This window comes from Patella vulgata, chromosome 7, assembly GCF_932274485.2.
Source record: "Patella vulgata chromosome 7, xgPatVulg1.2, whole genome shotgun sequence".
NCBI classification, from domain to species: Eukaryota; Metazoa; Mollusca; class Gastropoda; family Patellidae; genus Patella; species Patella vulgata.
This window is the reverse complement of record NC_065885.2, coordinates 54,285,845-54,304,071: the sequence shown is the minus strand read 5'-3', so window position 1 is coordinate 54,304,071 and position 18,227 is coordinate 54,285,845. Positions and strand designations below refer to the sequence as shown.

The window sequence follows — 18,227 nt, the reverse complement described above, 5'->3', positions numbered from 1 at the left end:
TAGTATCAAGACTATAATCAATAAGAGGTGAACAAACACTAGAAAATTGATTACCTGTAAAAAGCATATTATGTTCGTGTCCAAAACGGTATTATGGAGTAGAGTATTTTTGATTCACAATAAAAATGAAATGAAATGGGGGATAACGTCCTACTGTTTTGCACTGACTGAGCTAATGAAGATAGGCATACACCATACAGTGTGCTATGAGAGAAAACTTTCCATGACAGAAGCACTACGGCCTACTATTATTACCAAATACCCAGGGATCATTTACATGCATGCCAATGTGTACATGGGACCTATGTTTTTGTCCAATACAGTAGTGAACACAGGACCTCCAGGCTAGGGAGCCAACGTCTTACTAACTGAGCCACCATGGCTCCGATTCACAATAAAAACACAACAGCATCAACATATCAGATTAAAACTTCAAAGACAATTAACAAACTCCTACTACATTTCTATTGCAATCTGATCTAATCAGCAGTAGATATTTTCTTGGCCACAACTATCACTGAGAGCAATGACATGGGTCAGATCCAGTTACGGTCATTTTCCATAGCCCTAGGTCTTGATCAGCATATACGGCTGACGTGGAACCCATGCATCCAGCCATTTAATATGCTCTTAATAATGTTACATTTTTTTTTTCTGCAAATTAAATTCTAAAACTGGTTTTTAAATTATTAAGAAAAAAAATAAAGATGTTGGAAGTATATCTGGATAAAAAAAACCTGGACATGGTACAGTACAAAAAACACAAATTTAAAAAATAAATTAATGTGTGAAATCTCAGAGAAGTTTCAGCACCCCCTGATCTGAGGTTATATATAAGATGTTGATTGTAACTTTGTGGACAGTATATACAAACACATAGTTCATACAACAAACACATAGTTCACATACATATGTAGGCCCTATATAGCAGTATACAGCTAGCTGTGGTCTTATTTTAGTCAAAGTTGTATTTTTGTGATTTAAAATGAACGCTTCATGATTGCCTGTTAATATATTAGAAGTACACTATTTAAATCATTCAGCAATTATCTGTTTATATTCAGTCTGTATCTTAATTTGATCTTTGATATGACCTTGACTAAAATAGGACTGAAACATCCGGCCATAGGAGCCATAATCGGGCCATTTCCTCTGCACTTTTTGGGTGTTTTTAATTTTAAACCTAGTTCTGTCAACAAATACCTGGTGGTATCTGGTACTGCTCCTTTAAGCATACAATTAAAAAAGATGGCTTCTCCCTAACCGACAAATATTAAAACTCAGGTCATACATGTGTAGCTTACTTTTCATTAAAGGTCTTCCTTCAAAATTTTGATGGTTTCAAACTGCCATGTACATGTACATGTCATTCTTGTTTACAGGAAATGATCAGTTCTAAGCGTTATATTTGTCCGATGGAGTAGGCGTCTGACGTTAATACCGAACACTATAATGTTATTGACAGGTGAACATTTTGTGTGTCTGATTTAATATATATAGTTTGTTCATCGAAGTATTAATTGATATTTATCGTATTTCAGTAAATTAATAATACACCAAAAATTATCTGAAATTATCCGACACCCTTGCATAAGAAGTGGTATCAGATGTTCTAGACAAATAGTTGGTATCAAATGAATGTAAATAAATGTCCTACTTTTCTGCTCTGACTGGGCCAACGAAGATAGGCATATGCTATGCAGTATGCTATATGCTAGGCCTACTCTTTTTCAAATGCCAACTGTCAAGGGATCTTGGTTTTTCATCCCATTCGAATTAGGTCTAAATATTAAGGCCACCTGCAGATTTCATCAAGGTCACGAGATGTTAACAGGGCTAACATGTTCCCTATCCCTAATTACAATCCCACAACCTTGACGAAATCTGCAGGTGGCCTTAATATTTAGACCTGACCAGGCTAATGAAATCGAAATATGAGTTGGAAATCGAAATATGAGTAGCCTTCTGGATAAAATTTCTCTCATAAGTAGGTTAGTGCAGAAAAGTACATGTAAGATGTTACACCCCTTTTCATTTGTCCTATATTTTGGACAGCAGTGTAACCCGCTTGGTTCTTAGTACTGTTGGCTATTCATCATAGATCAGAACACTTGATTCAGTTAGTTGTAGAACTTTATGTAGATACAGTACTAACAATTATAACAGACATTACACCAACTAAATTATAACTATACAGAATTATGCACAACTAATAGGTATAATTTCAAGAGTTGGCCTAAGTTAAATGTAGCCTGTTACCTGTGTCTCCTACCTAACTTGACTCCTTCATGGGGCCATCTCCATATTTATATCTATGAAGATGTAACCCCTAGATACCTATATTACAATTAACATAAACACAACAATTTAGACACAGATTAAAATATTAAGAGAATACAAAGAAGATTATAGGCATAGAAAATAGGCTTATAATATTAATTATATACATGTATTAAAATATTACCATTAGGACACATTATTCAATTCAGTCTCATTCTTATTAGACTACTAGTTAAGAGGACTATGCTCTAAGATGTCATATCCATGTTAAGGTAACCCATAATTAACTCAACCATAGAAAGGGAATTGTAGGGTCTTGACAGACCGTGGTGACAGCAGTCTTACGTAGAAGAATGTTTAGCCTTATCATCAAAAACATTAAAAGAAGTTGCTCAACTGAATCTCGTGGGTTTTCTCCGGGTCACTCCCATTGCTAAACACCCCTACGCGCTAGTGAATTATTGGAATAAAACTGAACCATGTGTCCCGAAATGGCCTAGTTTGTGTCAAGTGGATGTTAAACCCCATTTCTCTCTCTCTCTTCCTCTCTCTCTCTTTGGTAATTAAAACATTTAAATCTTAAAAATAGGAGAATTTTGTTATAAAATAGAGGGTGTAACTGCCAATCAAACTGATTGTTTTTGATACAGGTGTAGAAAATATTAAATATGTCAAGGACAGGAAATATCCATCATCAAGTTACGAATAATATTTATTAACTTTATCAAAATATTGTAAGCGATATTATTTTTTTGCTTCTTTAAATTGAAAATATTTTAGATAAAGCACTGGTTAAAAGTAGGCCTAATATATGTAATTTTATAGTGTAGAAAACAGAGACTTTACAGCAATTTGCATAACTGATTATTTTTTATAATCGCATACAGATATTAATATTCAAATTTTAGTTGAATGAAGCCGTGTAAATTTTGCTACGCTTTTTTTGTACACTGGCAATATGCTGAGTAACTGTCAAGAGTTCCTTTATGTGTACAGCAACGAGTACACAGGTGTTCCTCAGTATCTGAAAAACTTGGCACCATTGCCAGGCACTTCCTCTGTCTGGAAACACCAGCCCCATAATCGGGCAAGGTGTTCCTCAGTATTTCATCCATCTGAAAGACTTGGCACCATTGCCAGGCTCTTCCTCTGACTGAAAACACCATCCCCATAATCGGGCAAGGTGTTCCTCAGTATTTCGTCCATCTGAAAGACTTGGCACCATTGCCAGGCTCTTCCTCTGATTGGAAACACCAGCCCCATAATCCAGCAAGATGTTTCTCAGTATTTCGTCCTAACTGAAAGACTTGGCACCATTGCCAACACCATTGGAAACACCAGGAATGAACCCATGACCTTTGGGTTAGTGAGCCAGCATGGCTTGTTGAGTTTATAAAGGTGTCAGATTAATTATAAAAAAAACCCTTGAGTTGCAAAATCTCTATTATTTTTAACAGAATTTCAAATTTCTCTCTGGTCAGGTTGACCAGGTGTTTCTGCAGAGTTAACAAATATTTCTTAATAGATAACATCTTTCCGAAGAGATAAGGTATTGCTGAAGAGATAATATTGTGATAATCTATAATTGTTTAATTTGATCTGATCAGTTGATAATATCTTTAACAATGTCATATTATATATCATAGATTACATCAATGACTGAAGTACTGACGTGTGGCATCTGGTCACTCATAATCTTAAAGGTAAACGTACTCTATTTTAAGTGGTGATCTCTCGATCTTAATAATTTTACGCAATACAGATATACATCTAGACAATCTAGTTGAACATTTCAAGGCGTACCTCAGTTTCGTGTCCCATTCGAAAGACATGACACTTTTCCTTGTCAGACTCTCCGTCTGTTGGTTTTTGTTGAAGTCTTTTTTATTCCTCAGTTAAATATCAAATCAATTGATACGAACACATGCAAACTAGGTAATTTCGGTACTAACATGGTACAATTTTATTTCAATAATTCAGGGGGAGGACGAGGGGGTTGGATGGCCAAATGGTTAGTGCATGTGCGTTGTATCATAAGGTCTGTCATTGAGTCAACTGGCGTGATTTCGATTCCCTGGTTGTATGTGACAAGGAGTGGGGTCGCCTGTGCAACCTTGTGGTTTTTCTTCGGGTCCTTCGGTCGCCTCCCACTGCTAAAGACCCCTACGCACAAGTGAATTATTGAAATAAAATTGAACCTAGTTTGTGACCTGGTTTGTATTAAATGGACGTTAAATCCATTTCTCTCTCACTCTCTATACTTATGCAGCGGAAGGAACAGCAGAGGTCCAGGAGAAAAATTGTGAGGTTGGACAGGCGACCCTACTCATTGTTAAGTACAAGTTTGTGATTGAGACCACGCCACTAGACTCAATGACCTAAAGCCCACATATATATAAAAGTTTTCATATGGAACCTATATTCTATAATAACCGATAATTGATCTATCACATTGTGAGCTAGAGGGCCATTGGTCAACGTAACTGTTTTTTATTAGTATAAATGCATTGTATTACTTATTTATTTACATATATTGAGCAGACAATGCTACTTTAAATCTATCATCTCTACATATTTCAATGTCATGGATTAGACAGGTCAGTGTCCTTTTATCAGTTGTAATATAATAAAATCTATAAGGGTAGTATATTTATCATTACCATGTGATGTATTAATGGTTTATGTTTATATACTCTAGGGGGGTTGGATGGCCGAATGGTTAGCACATGCACACTGTATCATAAGGTCTGTCATTGAGTCAACTGACGTGGTTTCAATTCCCCGGTTGTACATGACAAGGAGTAGGATCGCCTGTCCAATCTTGTGGGTGTTCTCTGGGTCCTCTGGTTTCCTCCTACTGCTAAAGACCCCTACGTGCAAGCAAATTATTGAAATAAAACTGAACCATTTGTTAGTCCCGAAATGACCTAGTTTGTGTCAAGTGGAGGGTAAACCCCATTTCTCTCTCTCTCTCTCTGGCCATAATCCAGGAAGTTACGGTCCAATATGCGCAAATATTGAAGGAACCGAAATCTTTGGGTAATAAACATATTTATTTCAAGTTTCATCAAAATCAGATAAAAATTGTGACTTCTATAGTGTCCACAAGCTAAAAATGTGATTTTTCGTACTACCAGGGGCCATAATCCTTGAAGTTACAATCCGATACCTGCCAATATCGAAAGGAACAAAGATCTTTCGGGGATAAGCCTTTATTTCAATTTTCGTCAAAATCGGATCAAAATTGTGACCTGTAGAGGGTCCACAAACAGGGACGGACAGGGGCAACGACAATATACGTCCAAAGGAAAATGTGTACGTATAAAAACTCAATGAATATACCAAAATTGTTTCTATTCAAATGAAATGTGGCTTAACATCACACTCTTCTGCGGTTTCTATTGAAAAATTGGTTTTTCTCTTGAAAACCCATTTTGAAATATACACTGTAGTGCTATACATATCGGAATACAATTGGTTTTTGGTTTTATTACAATACAATTGCAATACAACTTTGAATTGCAATACACAGATTCAAAATAAATATTATAATATAATAAATTAAAGAATCCCTGCTCAACAGTAGCACAATAGACTTGGTAGAAATGAAGATTGTTTAATCAATATAACATTTCGGGTAGAGATACCCTTTATCAAATATGATATATAATAATCCTGTGGTGCCTTTTATACAATAAAGGTGGTGACGGACGTCACAGGATTTTAAAATTTATTTATGTACAAATGAAGGGTTGTTAAAATTAAAGAAGGTTTGTTAAATTTAATCGATTCTGGTTGTTGATTCTGGTGGAAAAAATTAAACGAGAGAAATGGGAAAATATATATATACAAAATTGAAGGATTTAAGAAATTATTAGATTAAAAATTAAAATTTTAAAATAAAAATAAAAGAAGCTGTGGTTTGTAGATGGATAATTTATTGGTAAGTTTGATTGATGGTTTCTAGTATCGCAGTGGCGGTGGCAACCTCTTGTTGATCAGATGGTGATGGATCTGTAGACGGAATAAATCTTTCTTGCCATGGGGACGCGAGTGGATGAGCCGTAAAACTTTTATTATCCCTTGTTATGTCTGAAACCATTAATGTAGATGAATCTGGGTCTGGATTCAAAGCGGCAAATCCATTCCCCTGGTGAAATATTTCAATTGCATAATTAGCGTTGATGGCAGGCCTTAAATTGAATTTCAATTGGTTGGTATTGTTTACATTGATATCTTCCTTGGTGTTTTTTTATGATCAAACTAGAGGTTTCTATGTACATATAGTAAATAACTCTTCACTAATGGATATATAGCATTTATATAATCTATCAGTACTTCACCTAATTTTCTCTGGCAGAAGCACAATATGAGTACCAGAGAAAAATCAGTCACATTGCCTTAATAATTATTTATATGTAGGTATGTATGTATTTATGTATGGGAGCATGCACTTAATATATTGTTGTTTAGTATTATACAAATTACTGTAATTTTTTCTTGCTATATAAACTACTTTTGACTGACAGGTGTTTAAAATATACGAGGGGGTTTAAGTGACTGAATGGTCCAACACATGCACGCTTTAGATCTTAAGACTTGTCTATGAGTCAGTGGTGTGGTTTGATTCCACGGTTGTAGGTGACAAGGAGTAGGGGCGTATCTGCAACCTTGTGGGCTTTCTCCAGGGTTTAATGTTCCGTTGAAATTTCAATTTGAGACTGACTCACACTCATTGTTTTTTACCAGTTGGAAATCGACATTAAAACAGGCCGAATCGCCACTGTCATGGCAAAATTTCCCTCACAGCCCATAGCCTGATTAGTGCAGAAAAGTAAGAAGTTAATTTGCAAACTTTCTTGGTCCACCCACACAGACCCCAGACTTACTAAAAGGCATAAATAAACTCATAGTGAATTAAAAATGCAATGCCAAATTCAAAGTTGATTTACTGCAACAACTTTTAACAAATGTACACAACAATTGACAAAATTGAGATAACAAGCATCTGTGGATAATTTCATTAAAGAATTCACTACAAATGCACAAAACCGAAACATCAGAGAACCATGAAACAAAGCAGGGGTCAGCTGAAGTCAATATCGGGTATGTCCACCTTGAGCTCTTACACATGACTGAAGTCGCCTTGGCATGGACTAGCACAGATGTCTCACTACACGCTGTGGGATTGTTTGCCAATGATTTTGGAGTGCCTGTGCCAACTCTGCAACAGTTCGTGTCATCCAAGTTCATCCCAAAGGTGTTCGATCGGGTTCATGTCGACGTCGGTAGATACCGTGACGTCCATCGGGAAAACTGAGGTTGAATCAGGATTCATCCAAGAAGATGACATTTCGCCATGGTGTGTTGTGCAGATACCCCTTATTTGCGGCCCATTGGTGTCTGGCAAGTCGATGACGATGCAAAAGGATTTGACCTTGGTAAGGCTGACAGCAGCGTAACCCAAGAGCAGCCAGGTGCCTTCGGACTGTTTGAGGGCTGATCTGACGTTGCCGTGTTCCAACAGTTCCAACAGACGATACAGGAAATTAACATTCATAAATCTTAATTGAAGATATCTGAGCAACAAGCATGGTGTAATATCCCAAGTGTTTGCATCTAATGCACACAATTAATTAGTTAATTTCCTAAAGCGTGTATAAGAACGCCTTAAAAGAAATGAAATGTGAGTTAACTTCCTACTTTTCTGCCACAACTGGTGTTGCCATAGATCATATCTAGTACAATTCTATGGTCCCACACACTGTGCTATGAGGAAAATTTTGCCCTGACAGCGGTGTCAAGAGATCTTCCATGTGCAGGCCCATGTGTACTTTTTGTTTAGGCCATGCGAATGTCTAGGAAAGACCGCTATGGGGATAAAACTACACATGTTACCATGGACCAAAGAAATGAAATTAAATGGGGTTGAACGTCCTACTGTTCTGCTCCGACTGGGCTAATGAATATGGGCATACACCATACAGTGTGCTATGAGGGAAATCTTATATCAAATTCCAACTACCAAGGGATCTTTTACATGCATGCTTATGTACAGTATACACAGCAACTTGGTTTTTCTTCCCATTTGAACGACTAGACAGCTGTCCTTGTCAAGCCCTTCTTCCTGCACCACTGACAAGGGGAAACCACGTCGGAAAATCCTGATGAACTTTCTCGGCCACCATGGTAATGCAAATTGCCATAATTGTATGTTAGTCTCAGATCTCATATCATTCATTTTTAGTCTTGATTTATGTACCTGTAATTAATATCATTTCTGGTTTTACACACTCTTTTTCTCAATGAAAGTGATGACACCTTTTTAATAAACTGACCTAATCTGATTAAAATACAGATCTATATTTCGTTTCTTTTTTTTTACTTTCGATGGCCTACACTACATGAAGATCTGACCGGTTGTAGCGATAGGTCGCGTCAGAAGTCATACGAGCGGCTTTTGACCCTATGACATCAGACATTTGATTAACCAATCAGCATTGACATAACTAGTAGATCACCCACAGTTCTGTGCAAAACTCGCCTAAAGCTCGCCATAACAGATCGTTTCATTGGCTAATAGCTCACATCATTCAGAACACGTGAAAGATAGTAACTCTTCCAGATCCTAGTGTAGTAAGGACAAGTAAAACGAAACAAAATAGGATCTGTGTTTTAATCAGATTGAAACTGCACAGGATGTCTGTGAACCCGGTGCTGGCTGGGCAAAGTGCTTCAGGATTTTCAAGCCATTCCGCCATGTCAGTGGTGTAGAACGTCGAGCCTGGCAAACAATAAACAGTGTCTAGTTGGAATTGGATAAAGTATAGGGGGAAATTCTGCTGTCTGGGACAAATGTTCATAAGAGCATATACTGCATAGTGTATGTTCATCGTCATTAGCTTGATCTGTTGAGAAAATTAGGATATTAAAGTTGTTACAGCCTACTTTATTTCATGTTTATCTTGTTTATATAATGTCAAGCAGTTTTAGTACTTGTAGACTAAGCACAAGTCCTTGTCATATAATTTATGTGAATGTTAAAATTCTTTTAAACAAATAAAAGTGAACATAAAGTTAGACATTATCTTGAGAATAATAAATTACAAATGAATTATCGAATAGAACTCAAATAGTAATAAAGTGCAGGAGAACTGTACTACACACAAAACAAATCTGACAAGACAAACCTGCAAACAAGACAAACTACACAGACATTGTAAGAAATAAACAACAAATATCAAATCAAGTGAATAGATCCAGGGGCCAGACGTAAGCATCCACTGCGCTGTACAGTTCCAGGCTGTACAGACTTCATGCATTCAAAATGAAAAAAAAAAATGGTTTACAAGAAAGGTGCTCATGCATGTTTCAGACAATACATGTATCTATAATTTGTCATGTCTTAATCCACACGAATTGATTATTTAACGCTTAGTAAAGAAAATAAAACCTAAATATCAATAGTAACTAATCTCTGATGTATACATGTACATGTAGGACTGAGAGCTTGACGCGGAACGGTGTCTAGTCTTTCGGGTAGGACAAAAAACAGAGATCCTGTGTACACATTAGCGACTGGCTTCACATAAAAAACCCTTGACAGTTTGAAATGGAAATAAAGGAAAACTGTAGTGATACAAAAAATTACCGAATATTCAAGTATTCATTATCCCAGTCGGTGTAGAAAAATAGGACATTAAACCTAATTTCATTATCTTCCCCTTGGATTCATATTCCCAGTATCCAGCTTTTACATAATAGTTCATGTCTATAGATATATAGTGGGGTTAGATGGTCAAATAGTTAGCTGTATCATAAAGGTCTGTCATTGAGTCAACTGACATGGTTTCGATTCCCCGGTTGTACGTGACAAGGAGTAGGGTCGCCTGTCCAACCTCATGGCATTTCTACGGGTCCTCCGGTTTCCTGCGAGTGCTAAAGACCCCTACATGCGAGCGAATTATTGAAATAAAATTGAACCATACAATAGTCCCGAAATGACCTGGTTTGTGTCGAGTGGAGGTTAAACCCTCTCTCTCTCTCTCTCTCTCTCTATATAAGATAGCCTTACAAATATGAATAGAATGAGAAATAATAGATTCCATCAAATTGAATTGATATATATATGTCTGAGGATTCAATAAAACTTCTACAGTTGAATCAATACTGGTAGAAACAGACCTTGTTTTTCAGAAATAATCATTTTGCTTTGACATGATCTTACATTTTGTATGAGTACTGCCATTAAACAGCCTGAAGGTGATTGGTATAAATTACTCTGAATTCAACTCAACTGTCATATTTTTTTATTCTAAAGTTATGAGTTGGTAGCTTCTTTTGAAGGCACCCGAGCTTGCATTTGCACGGTGAGTAAGCCAGGGACTTGCTAATAATGGAGGTTGCCAGACAGGTTTTTTCTGGATTTTCCGGCATTTCCCCATGGCTGTTGTAATTTGAAATAAAAGTCTGGGCAAAATTTATCTGGTAGCTCACTGAAAGTCTGATAGTTGTGCTTGATATAACCAACCATTTCATTGGATAATGTAAACAGATGATATCAGCATGGTGGGGTGCCCGTGATTGTCAAATTTTTATTATGGGGACTAAATGCCACAGCTGTGGGCAATGCTCGGTTTTATTCTTGCCTAATGTCAAATATTCTGCCTTGAGTAACGGTCATGGCCGAAGAATAGGGTCCTTGTAGACAGGGCACTGCCTTAAGTGACGGTCATGACCGAAGAATAAGGTCCTTGTAGACAGGGCACTATAAACCCATACCCCATACACTGATTATTTGTTTAAATTAATGTCTATTTTGAATTAGAACATGTTTGTACCCTTGACATGATAAGGATGAATGAAGATGAATACATAAAGTTAATATGACATATAACACATATTTCTATTATCTTGAGAAAAACTACTATCTTCTATCTTTTTATTCTGTGATTATTATCAAAACATGAGATGCCAGGCAACAAAACAAGTAACTGTCAAAATGTAATAGAATAGGAAACCCCAAATATGTTTCGAAATTTCTGATCCAAAACGTCTTTATTTTGATAGGCTTTTTCCTGATACATCTAAGTTAAAGACAAATAACTCAGATATTCTATCAATAACACTCTTGTACTATGTGTTCAAGGGGTTGGATGCCCGAATGGTTAGCATGTGCAGGCTATATCATAAGGTCTGTCATTGAGTCAACTGGCGTGGTTTCGATTCCCTGGTTTTACTTGACAAGGAGTAGGGTTGCATGTCCAATCTCTTGGGTTTTCTCCCACAGCTAAAGACCCCTTCGCGCAAGCAAATTATTGAAATAAATTGAACCATGTGTTAGTCCCGAAATGACCTAGGTTGTGTTGAGTGGACGTTAAACCCCATTTCACACGATTGACGTAAATTGGGAAATAAAGATAAAAATTGTGAGCGAAAAATTTAGATAAGTTTCTTTTTTGAGCCTGAATGAACAATCTCTGTGAATCTGAGAAATATCCAACAATAACTTTTGTCAGTTGAGTGAACAGATGGACAGGATGATGACTGATTTAAAATGTAGAGTGTAAATATGGAAGACCAAACAGCTCTTTATTCAGTGTTCTTAGTTCTTAATCCATAGTCCTTATTTCTTCATATTTTGTCATATTTCGACATTTGTACAGTAAAATTAACATTTGCATCTTAAAACTAATATTTGTTTTACAAATCAGACATCTGTCATATTAGATTTGTAAATTGTATTTTAGTTTAATTTAATTGTATTTTAATATAAAGATAAAATTTATTTTTGAAAATCAAAAAATTTCATCTAAATTTTATCAGAAACATATGAACAACAAATTTCCAAATACAAATCTCCAAATACCAATCTTGCAAAACATTAGTCAAAAAAAAAATAAAAAAAATGAAGAAATAAGAATTAAAGACTATGAATTAAAAACTAAGAATTAAAAACAATGAATAAAGAGCTGTTTGGTCTTCCATATATATAAAGTGATAAATATTTAAACATTTTTTTAAAAAATATAAGTTCTTATGGTTTTGGCTGAGGTTATTTTAAAAACATTATTTCACAGTACAATAATCACACAATTTAGGATCCACGTGCACTTATCTTACTTATAACCCATTACTTATTTCTCAATTATCTCTCGGGGGACTGACAAGCACAGCTGTCTAGTTGTTCGGATGGGACAAAAAACCGAGGTCTCGTGTACACATTGGCACGTAAAAGATCCCCTGACAGTTGGAATTTGATATAAGAGTAAGCCGTAGTGTTGCTGTCTGGGAAAATTTTCCCTCATAGCACACTGTATGGCGCATGCCCGTCTTTATTAGCCCAGTTCGGAGCAGAACAGTAGGACGTTAAACCCCATTTCATTTCATTTCTCAATTATCTAAAGTCACCCTCTTACCATGCTTATATATATATACATGCATATCAAATCACTCTCTCACATAAGTGTTTGAATCTCAATTCATATGGTAGTATATAACGGTAAATACTAGTTATTTTAGATTTTCGTACCTTTTTATTTTATCAAAATCTCTGGTCATTATTTGAGAGATTTTTTATTAAATTGCCAACTACATAATATTGTATAAATATGGTTCAATTGGGGTTCAGAATTTGCAAAGATATGATGAATTAAATATTAGTCAACATTCAGCACCATCTGCAGACAATACAGACAAGAAATGGTCAAAACAAAGCAATCAAACAACTGCCTTAATGTCCGGATATCTAAAAATTGCTGTGTCACCCATCTCTAATACATGACATGACTGTACTGTGAATAATTTTGAAATGAAATTTATCCTAGGCTACTTATATGCATGATCATATCCATGAACATTTTTAAAGACATGTGACATCATAATATATATCTAACTACGCATTAGAAGGATTAATTCCATCCTAAATTAGATAGGTTGCCAGACTACAAAACATATGTCCACAACAGATAAGTCATCTGAGCAGTCTATAAAGGTTGTTGCACTGTAAATCTCAAGCATATATAACAAAATCTTTATACTGTATAATTTCACCAGCGTAATAACTTTAACAAGTAATTATCAGAAAATGTTTTGTTACTGTTATTCATCGCAATAATTAAAACAAAGAGCATAAAATTTAAAGCAAATCAGATGATGACTTTTACTGTCAAAAGCATTCACAAAACTTTACGAAACGAACAAGGGCTATAACTCAAGAAGCAATTAACTGTTGAAATTTGTCTGTCTTTCCATGTTTTTAGTTTATTTTGATTGTGGTAAAGGGCTGGTCTACCACTTTTAACTGGACATACATGTAGTGATACCATGTATTTCTTTTTAATTCACGTTTAAAAACACATTTACTTTTTATTAGTTTTTAATGACTTTAAATGTTCTCTTTAAAGTTTTAATTATTGTTTATCTTTTTTCATCTTTAAAAGTTTTAGTTTATACAGTATCTTATAAATGTGTATTGTAAACCGACATCTGTATGATGCACTATAATAATAAAGAAATATAAATGTTAAATCTTCACCTATTAAATGCTCAGTTTACCTACACGTGTATAAGACTGTTGAAAATTGATATGTGAAAGGTATTGTCTATCCTAGAGATATAATCATCTCACTGGGTATTATATAATATTTATATACCGGTATATACAATGTATATCATGCATTTGTTTGACCTATTATATAATACCAACTGTTAGTAATTTTACAGTGGACTAAATACAGTTCACTCAACCTTCACTTATTTACTTATTTATCTATAGTCTAGTCTCAATAAACCCCACTACTTACAGTAGGTATATTCAAATAAGGTTACAGTCATATTTATTAATTATGACTATCTCATGATGTAACCATTATAATTCTCACTAAATCTTGGATCATGACTTCTTCAGAACTCAAGATCCTTGACATTATGTAATAATATAAAGATTCTTAGATCCGGAAAACTTGTCATCCTGACAGAGGGACGTCATTTCAGAATATGAAACCACAGAAAACATCAGTTGCATCTGAAGGCAGGATAACTATTTAATACTTTATGTTAGAGAAGAAATGTGAAACTAATGTTCTTGACAAAAAATTCTTCTTCACCAAGATTCAAACGTGCAATGATACTAGAGCTCAATTAAGCCCCTTAAAAAATTAATCATATGTACCTACGCCCACAGCAATTAAAGAAGTAGACTTAATAAGAAAAGTAATTTTACACAGTTGGTATCTTCCATGCATTAAACTCAACTGCAATAAACACTATGTAATTTGATATGTATATGTAGATGTAGATGTATGCATTGCTGTTGACATTGATGTCAAAATTTAATTTTTTGTCAGTCAGAACCTCGATCAGATCACTGTCAGATACCAAATATGATAAAATCTTTCATAAGACAACATCTTGATAATAAATATCTACATCAATGACTGTCTTTAAGCCTCAGTGCACCAGGAGGCTAATAATGATTTTATGTATAGAACTTGAACGAAAACAAAGGCTAAAAAACAATTTTCACTTAGTAATTTAGACAATCATATAGAAATAACTAGATTAATTACCATTTTCAGTTCGATGCACATGGATGGAAACAAAGATAGCCGCATGAAATTGATAGAAAGTATTGCTAGCATAAAAAGATGGCAATAACTTACGGAATTTAGGATTGATTGATTTCAATTATTTTTGGACCAAGAAGCTTTTTGTTAAGACTACTTATGTTTAAGGAGTGAAAGTCTATTTCAGATTTATAATATCTTTTAAACGCTCTCTAAGGTCAATTATTCAAACTCTGGTTCCATAAAAGAATTTCAGATGTATAATAGAGAACACTGCATTATATCAAAATATATGAATATATTTATTCTAAAAATCTCTTTCTAACAGTCTCTTGGACAGAAGTAAAATCTTAAAATTTATGATAATATTCACTGACATTTATTGCATCAAAGCGATAGTTTAAGATTTATAATACCTTCACCTGTAGGCTACATGTTTATCTACTTTACTAGTTAATTTAAATAAATAATCCATTGATATATCAATTGCGGACCCCCCCCCCCCAAAATATATTTCACAGCTACGCCTCTAGCTGTAGCTGGCACTTGCTAGTTATTTACAAGCATTCTAATTATTTGCTGGCACATGCTAATAGTTATTTGCTGCCACACCCTACTCATTGTGGGTGCTAGTTATTATCTAGCGCACATTATAAATTAGTTATTATATGGTTATATAAGTTAGAATTATTATCTTGTGTCGAGCTTGTTATTATTTTATGAGCTTATTTTATTTTGCCTGCACTAGTTATTATCTTGACAGATACCTAGGCTTAATTATTATCTGGAGCCCTATAAATATTATAATTATTGCACATATTGTTATATATATTAGTTATTATATATATATATTGTCCTCTTATTTTTCAAAATATTATTTTCTACAGCAGTGTACCGTGTGTAACGAATGTGAAATGGTGTTTAATTGCAAGTAAGCACTGGTAAACACTATCAAATTCCATTCATCGCTTATATACATTGTTTATAACTGGGGCGCATCAGAAATTGTAAACTTTGAATACTAGCTGATATTCACGGGCATTTAGCAGAAATTGTAAACTCTTATTGACAAACAAACATATACTGGTAAAATATTGACATATATACAAATTTTATACAATGCGCCGTATGTGATGGCAGCCTTTACTTATATGTTAACCATCCATTCACAATTATTAGTATCAACAAACAAGCAAATAAAACCGTTATTCCATTACCATAACGCGATAAACTAGAGCCAAACATGCGGGGTCAGGTTTCTATTGGAATTAGATCTAGATCAAAAAGAAAATGCCTGCAAGTTTTGTATTACGTGTAATCAAGTTAAACGCTGTGAACATTGAGTGGATATTAATAGTTTTACTTACCGTGCAACTCCGTCCGACCTAGATAATGGACTGAGATTAATTAATCCTCCAGTATTCAACGTTGCTTGACAAGGACTCATCTGATTAACAACTCTACTAGGTTCGTCCGATTGGGGAAATTCGTCTGCATTCGATGTCGACAAAACTGTTATATTACATGGAATTAAGAGAATAACCGCGATAAACCACACGTTATTCATGACGAAAAGTTAATTTTGTCATTTGTACTTTCTTCATTTGTTTATGTTACGTTAACTTCCATATAAGACAAAACTAACTTTTCTGTCTAATTAAGATATTAAAAGTTGGATAACGTTCGTTTCCCTGGCCTCTTTATTGTGGTTGATAACGAGTGGATTAAATCACTATACATGTATATATATACACGTACGGCTGAACAAAACATGACTGTCATTTCATTGGCCACTGTCTGACCTATATATATCCTAAGCCCCACCCCATGTAAAACGCGTGTCTGCGATATCAATTCAATATGGAAGCAGACGTTAATTAAATTTATTTTATACGTGTAGGCAAAAAATGAAATGAAATGAGGTTCTGCTATGAATTGGGCTAATGAAGACGTGCTATGAGGGAAATGTTGCCCGGACAGCTGCACTACAACCTATTCTTATATCGAATTCCAACTGTCAAATAAGGGATCTTTTACGTGCACGGCAATGTGTACACGCGATCTTGATTTTTCGTCCCATCCGAACGACTAGACAGCTGTCCTTGTCAGGCCCTCCGTCCTGCATCACTTATAAGGGGGGAACCACGCCGGAAAATCTCTGCCAATGCATGAGGGATCGAACACTCGATCTCCAGACTAGCTAGCCGGCATCTTACCCACTTAGCCACCGTGACCCCCTTCATACGCGTATGCAGTCAAGAATGAATAAAAATATGACAATTTATGGTCTAATTTTAGAAAGTATTATGGTGTGATGATCCAATTCCTATCCCATATGATGTTCCCCTTAAAATGTAACAGCGTTGCCAGTGACGGATTATGATCGAGGTCGCCGGGCCCCAGTGACAAGATGACACCCTGACGGGCGGGGGGGGGGGTCTGTCCCCCCGAGAAATTTTGACCTGAAATAGTGGTCTGTGGAGCATATCCGATGCCCCTTGGGTTTTCCCTACCTAATAATTTCAAAACTCTTCGAAAATAATTTTAAGCCATTTTGTTTCACAATTTTGGGTGGGTCTCCATTTTTTTCTACAAAATATAAAGGAAATTAGCCACTTTGTTTCACGATTTTGGGTGGGTCTTCATTATTGTTTTCTACAAAATATAAAGAAAATATTTTTCTTATGTCACCAAATCGACGGGAACGAGGTCCGGATCCTAGGCAATTGTCTTTGTTGCCCTCGCCATGATCCGTCACTGAGCGCTGCCAAGGCAGAAAAAAATGCAAAACACTGTATGAACATGTAAGCATGGTTAGCTGTAGCTACGAGAACGATATAGCTAAAAACGTTGAGATATACGATATGCACGGAGGATTGAGAGATGAGGTTTCTTATCTAGTTTAGCTGATGTGAACTTAGAAAATCAGAAGTGGTATTAGATGGTCACAACTGTATATCCATTTGTTGAGAGTTAATGTGAAATAATCTTTATACATGGTAAAACTAACTGACCAACTTTTAACATTATATACGTATATTCACGGGAAACCAAAGTCAGATGAACACGTTGCTGTGCACTCAAAAGAACCCGTGGCAATTGGAATTCGGTGAAGAATAGGCGGAAACAGGACAAAGAGTCCGACAAGGAACATAGTTCAGTCGTTCGGGTGGGACGAAAAGTAAGGTCCCTTGTACTGGTTGGCAAACACGTAAAATAGCCCTTGACAGTTGGAATTTGAAATACCGGTAAGAGTAGGCTGTGGCGCTGCAGTCCGGGTTAAAATTCCCTTATGGTACTTTACTGCATGGCAAGCCCCATTCATTCATTCATTCATTTATTCTATTCTTAATTTCATTTCGGCCTAAATTATGTTTATTT

At 35.4% G+C, this 18,227-nt stretch overlaps 1 protein-coding gene across 1 annotated transcript in view; it reads right to left on the bottom strand.

Moving 5' to 3' along the window:
- Positions 1-16,549, bottom strand: part of LOC126828840 (uncharacterized) — a 57,367-nt gene extending 40,818 nt beyond the window's left edge. Inside the window, exon 1 of the mRNA XM_050558850.1 lies at positions 16,214-16,549. Within this exon, the coding sequence (XP_050414807.1) occupies positions 16,214-16,413 (200 nt within the window). The 5' untranslated portion in view covers positions 16,414-16,549. The remainder of the gene's footprint in view (positions 1-16,213) is intronic.
- Positions 16,550-18,227: the final 1,678 nt, after the last annotated feature.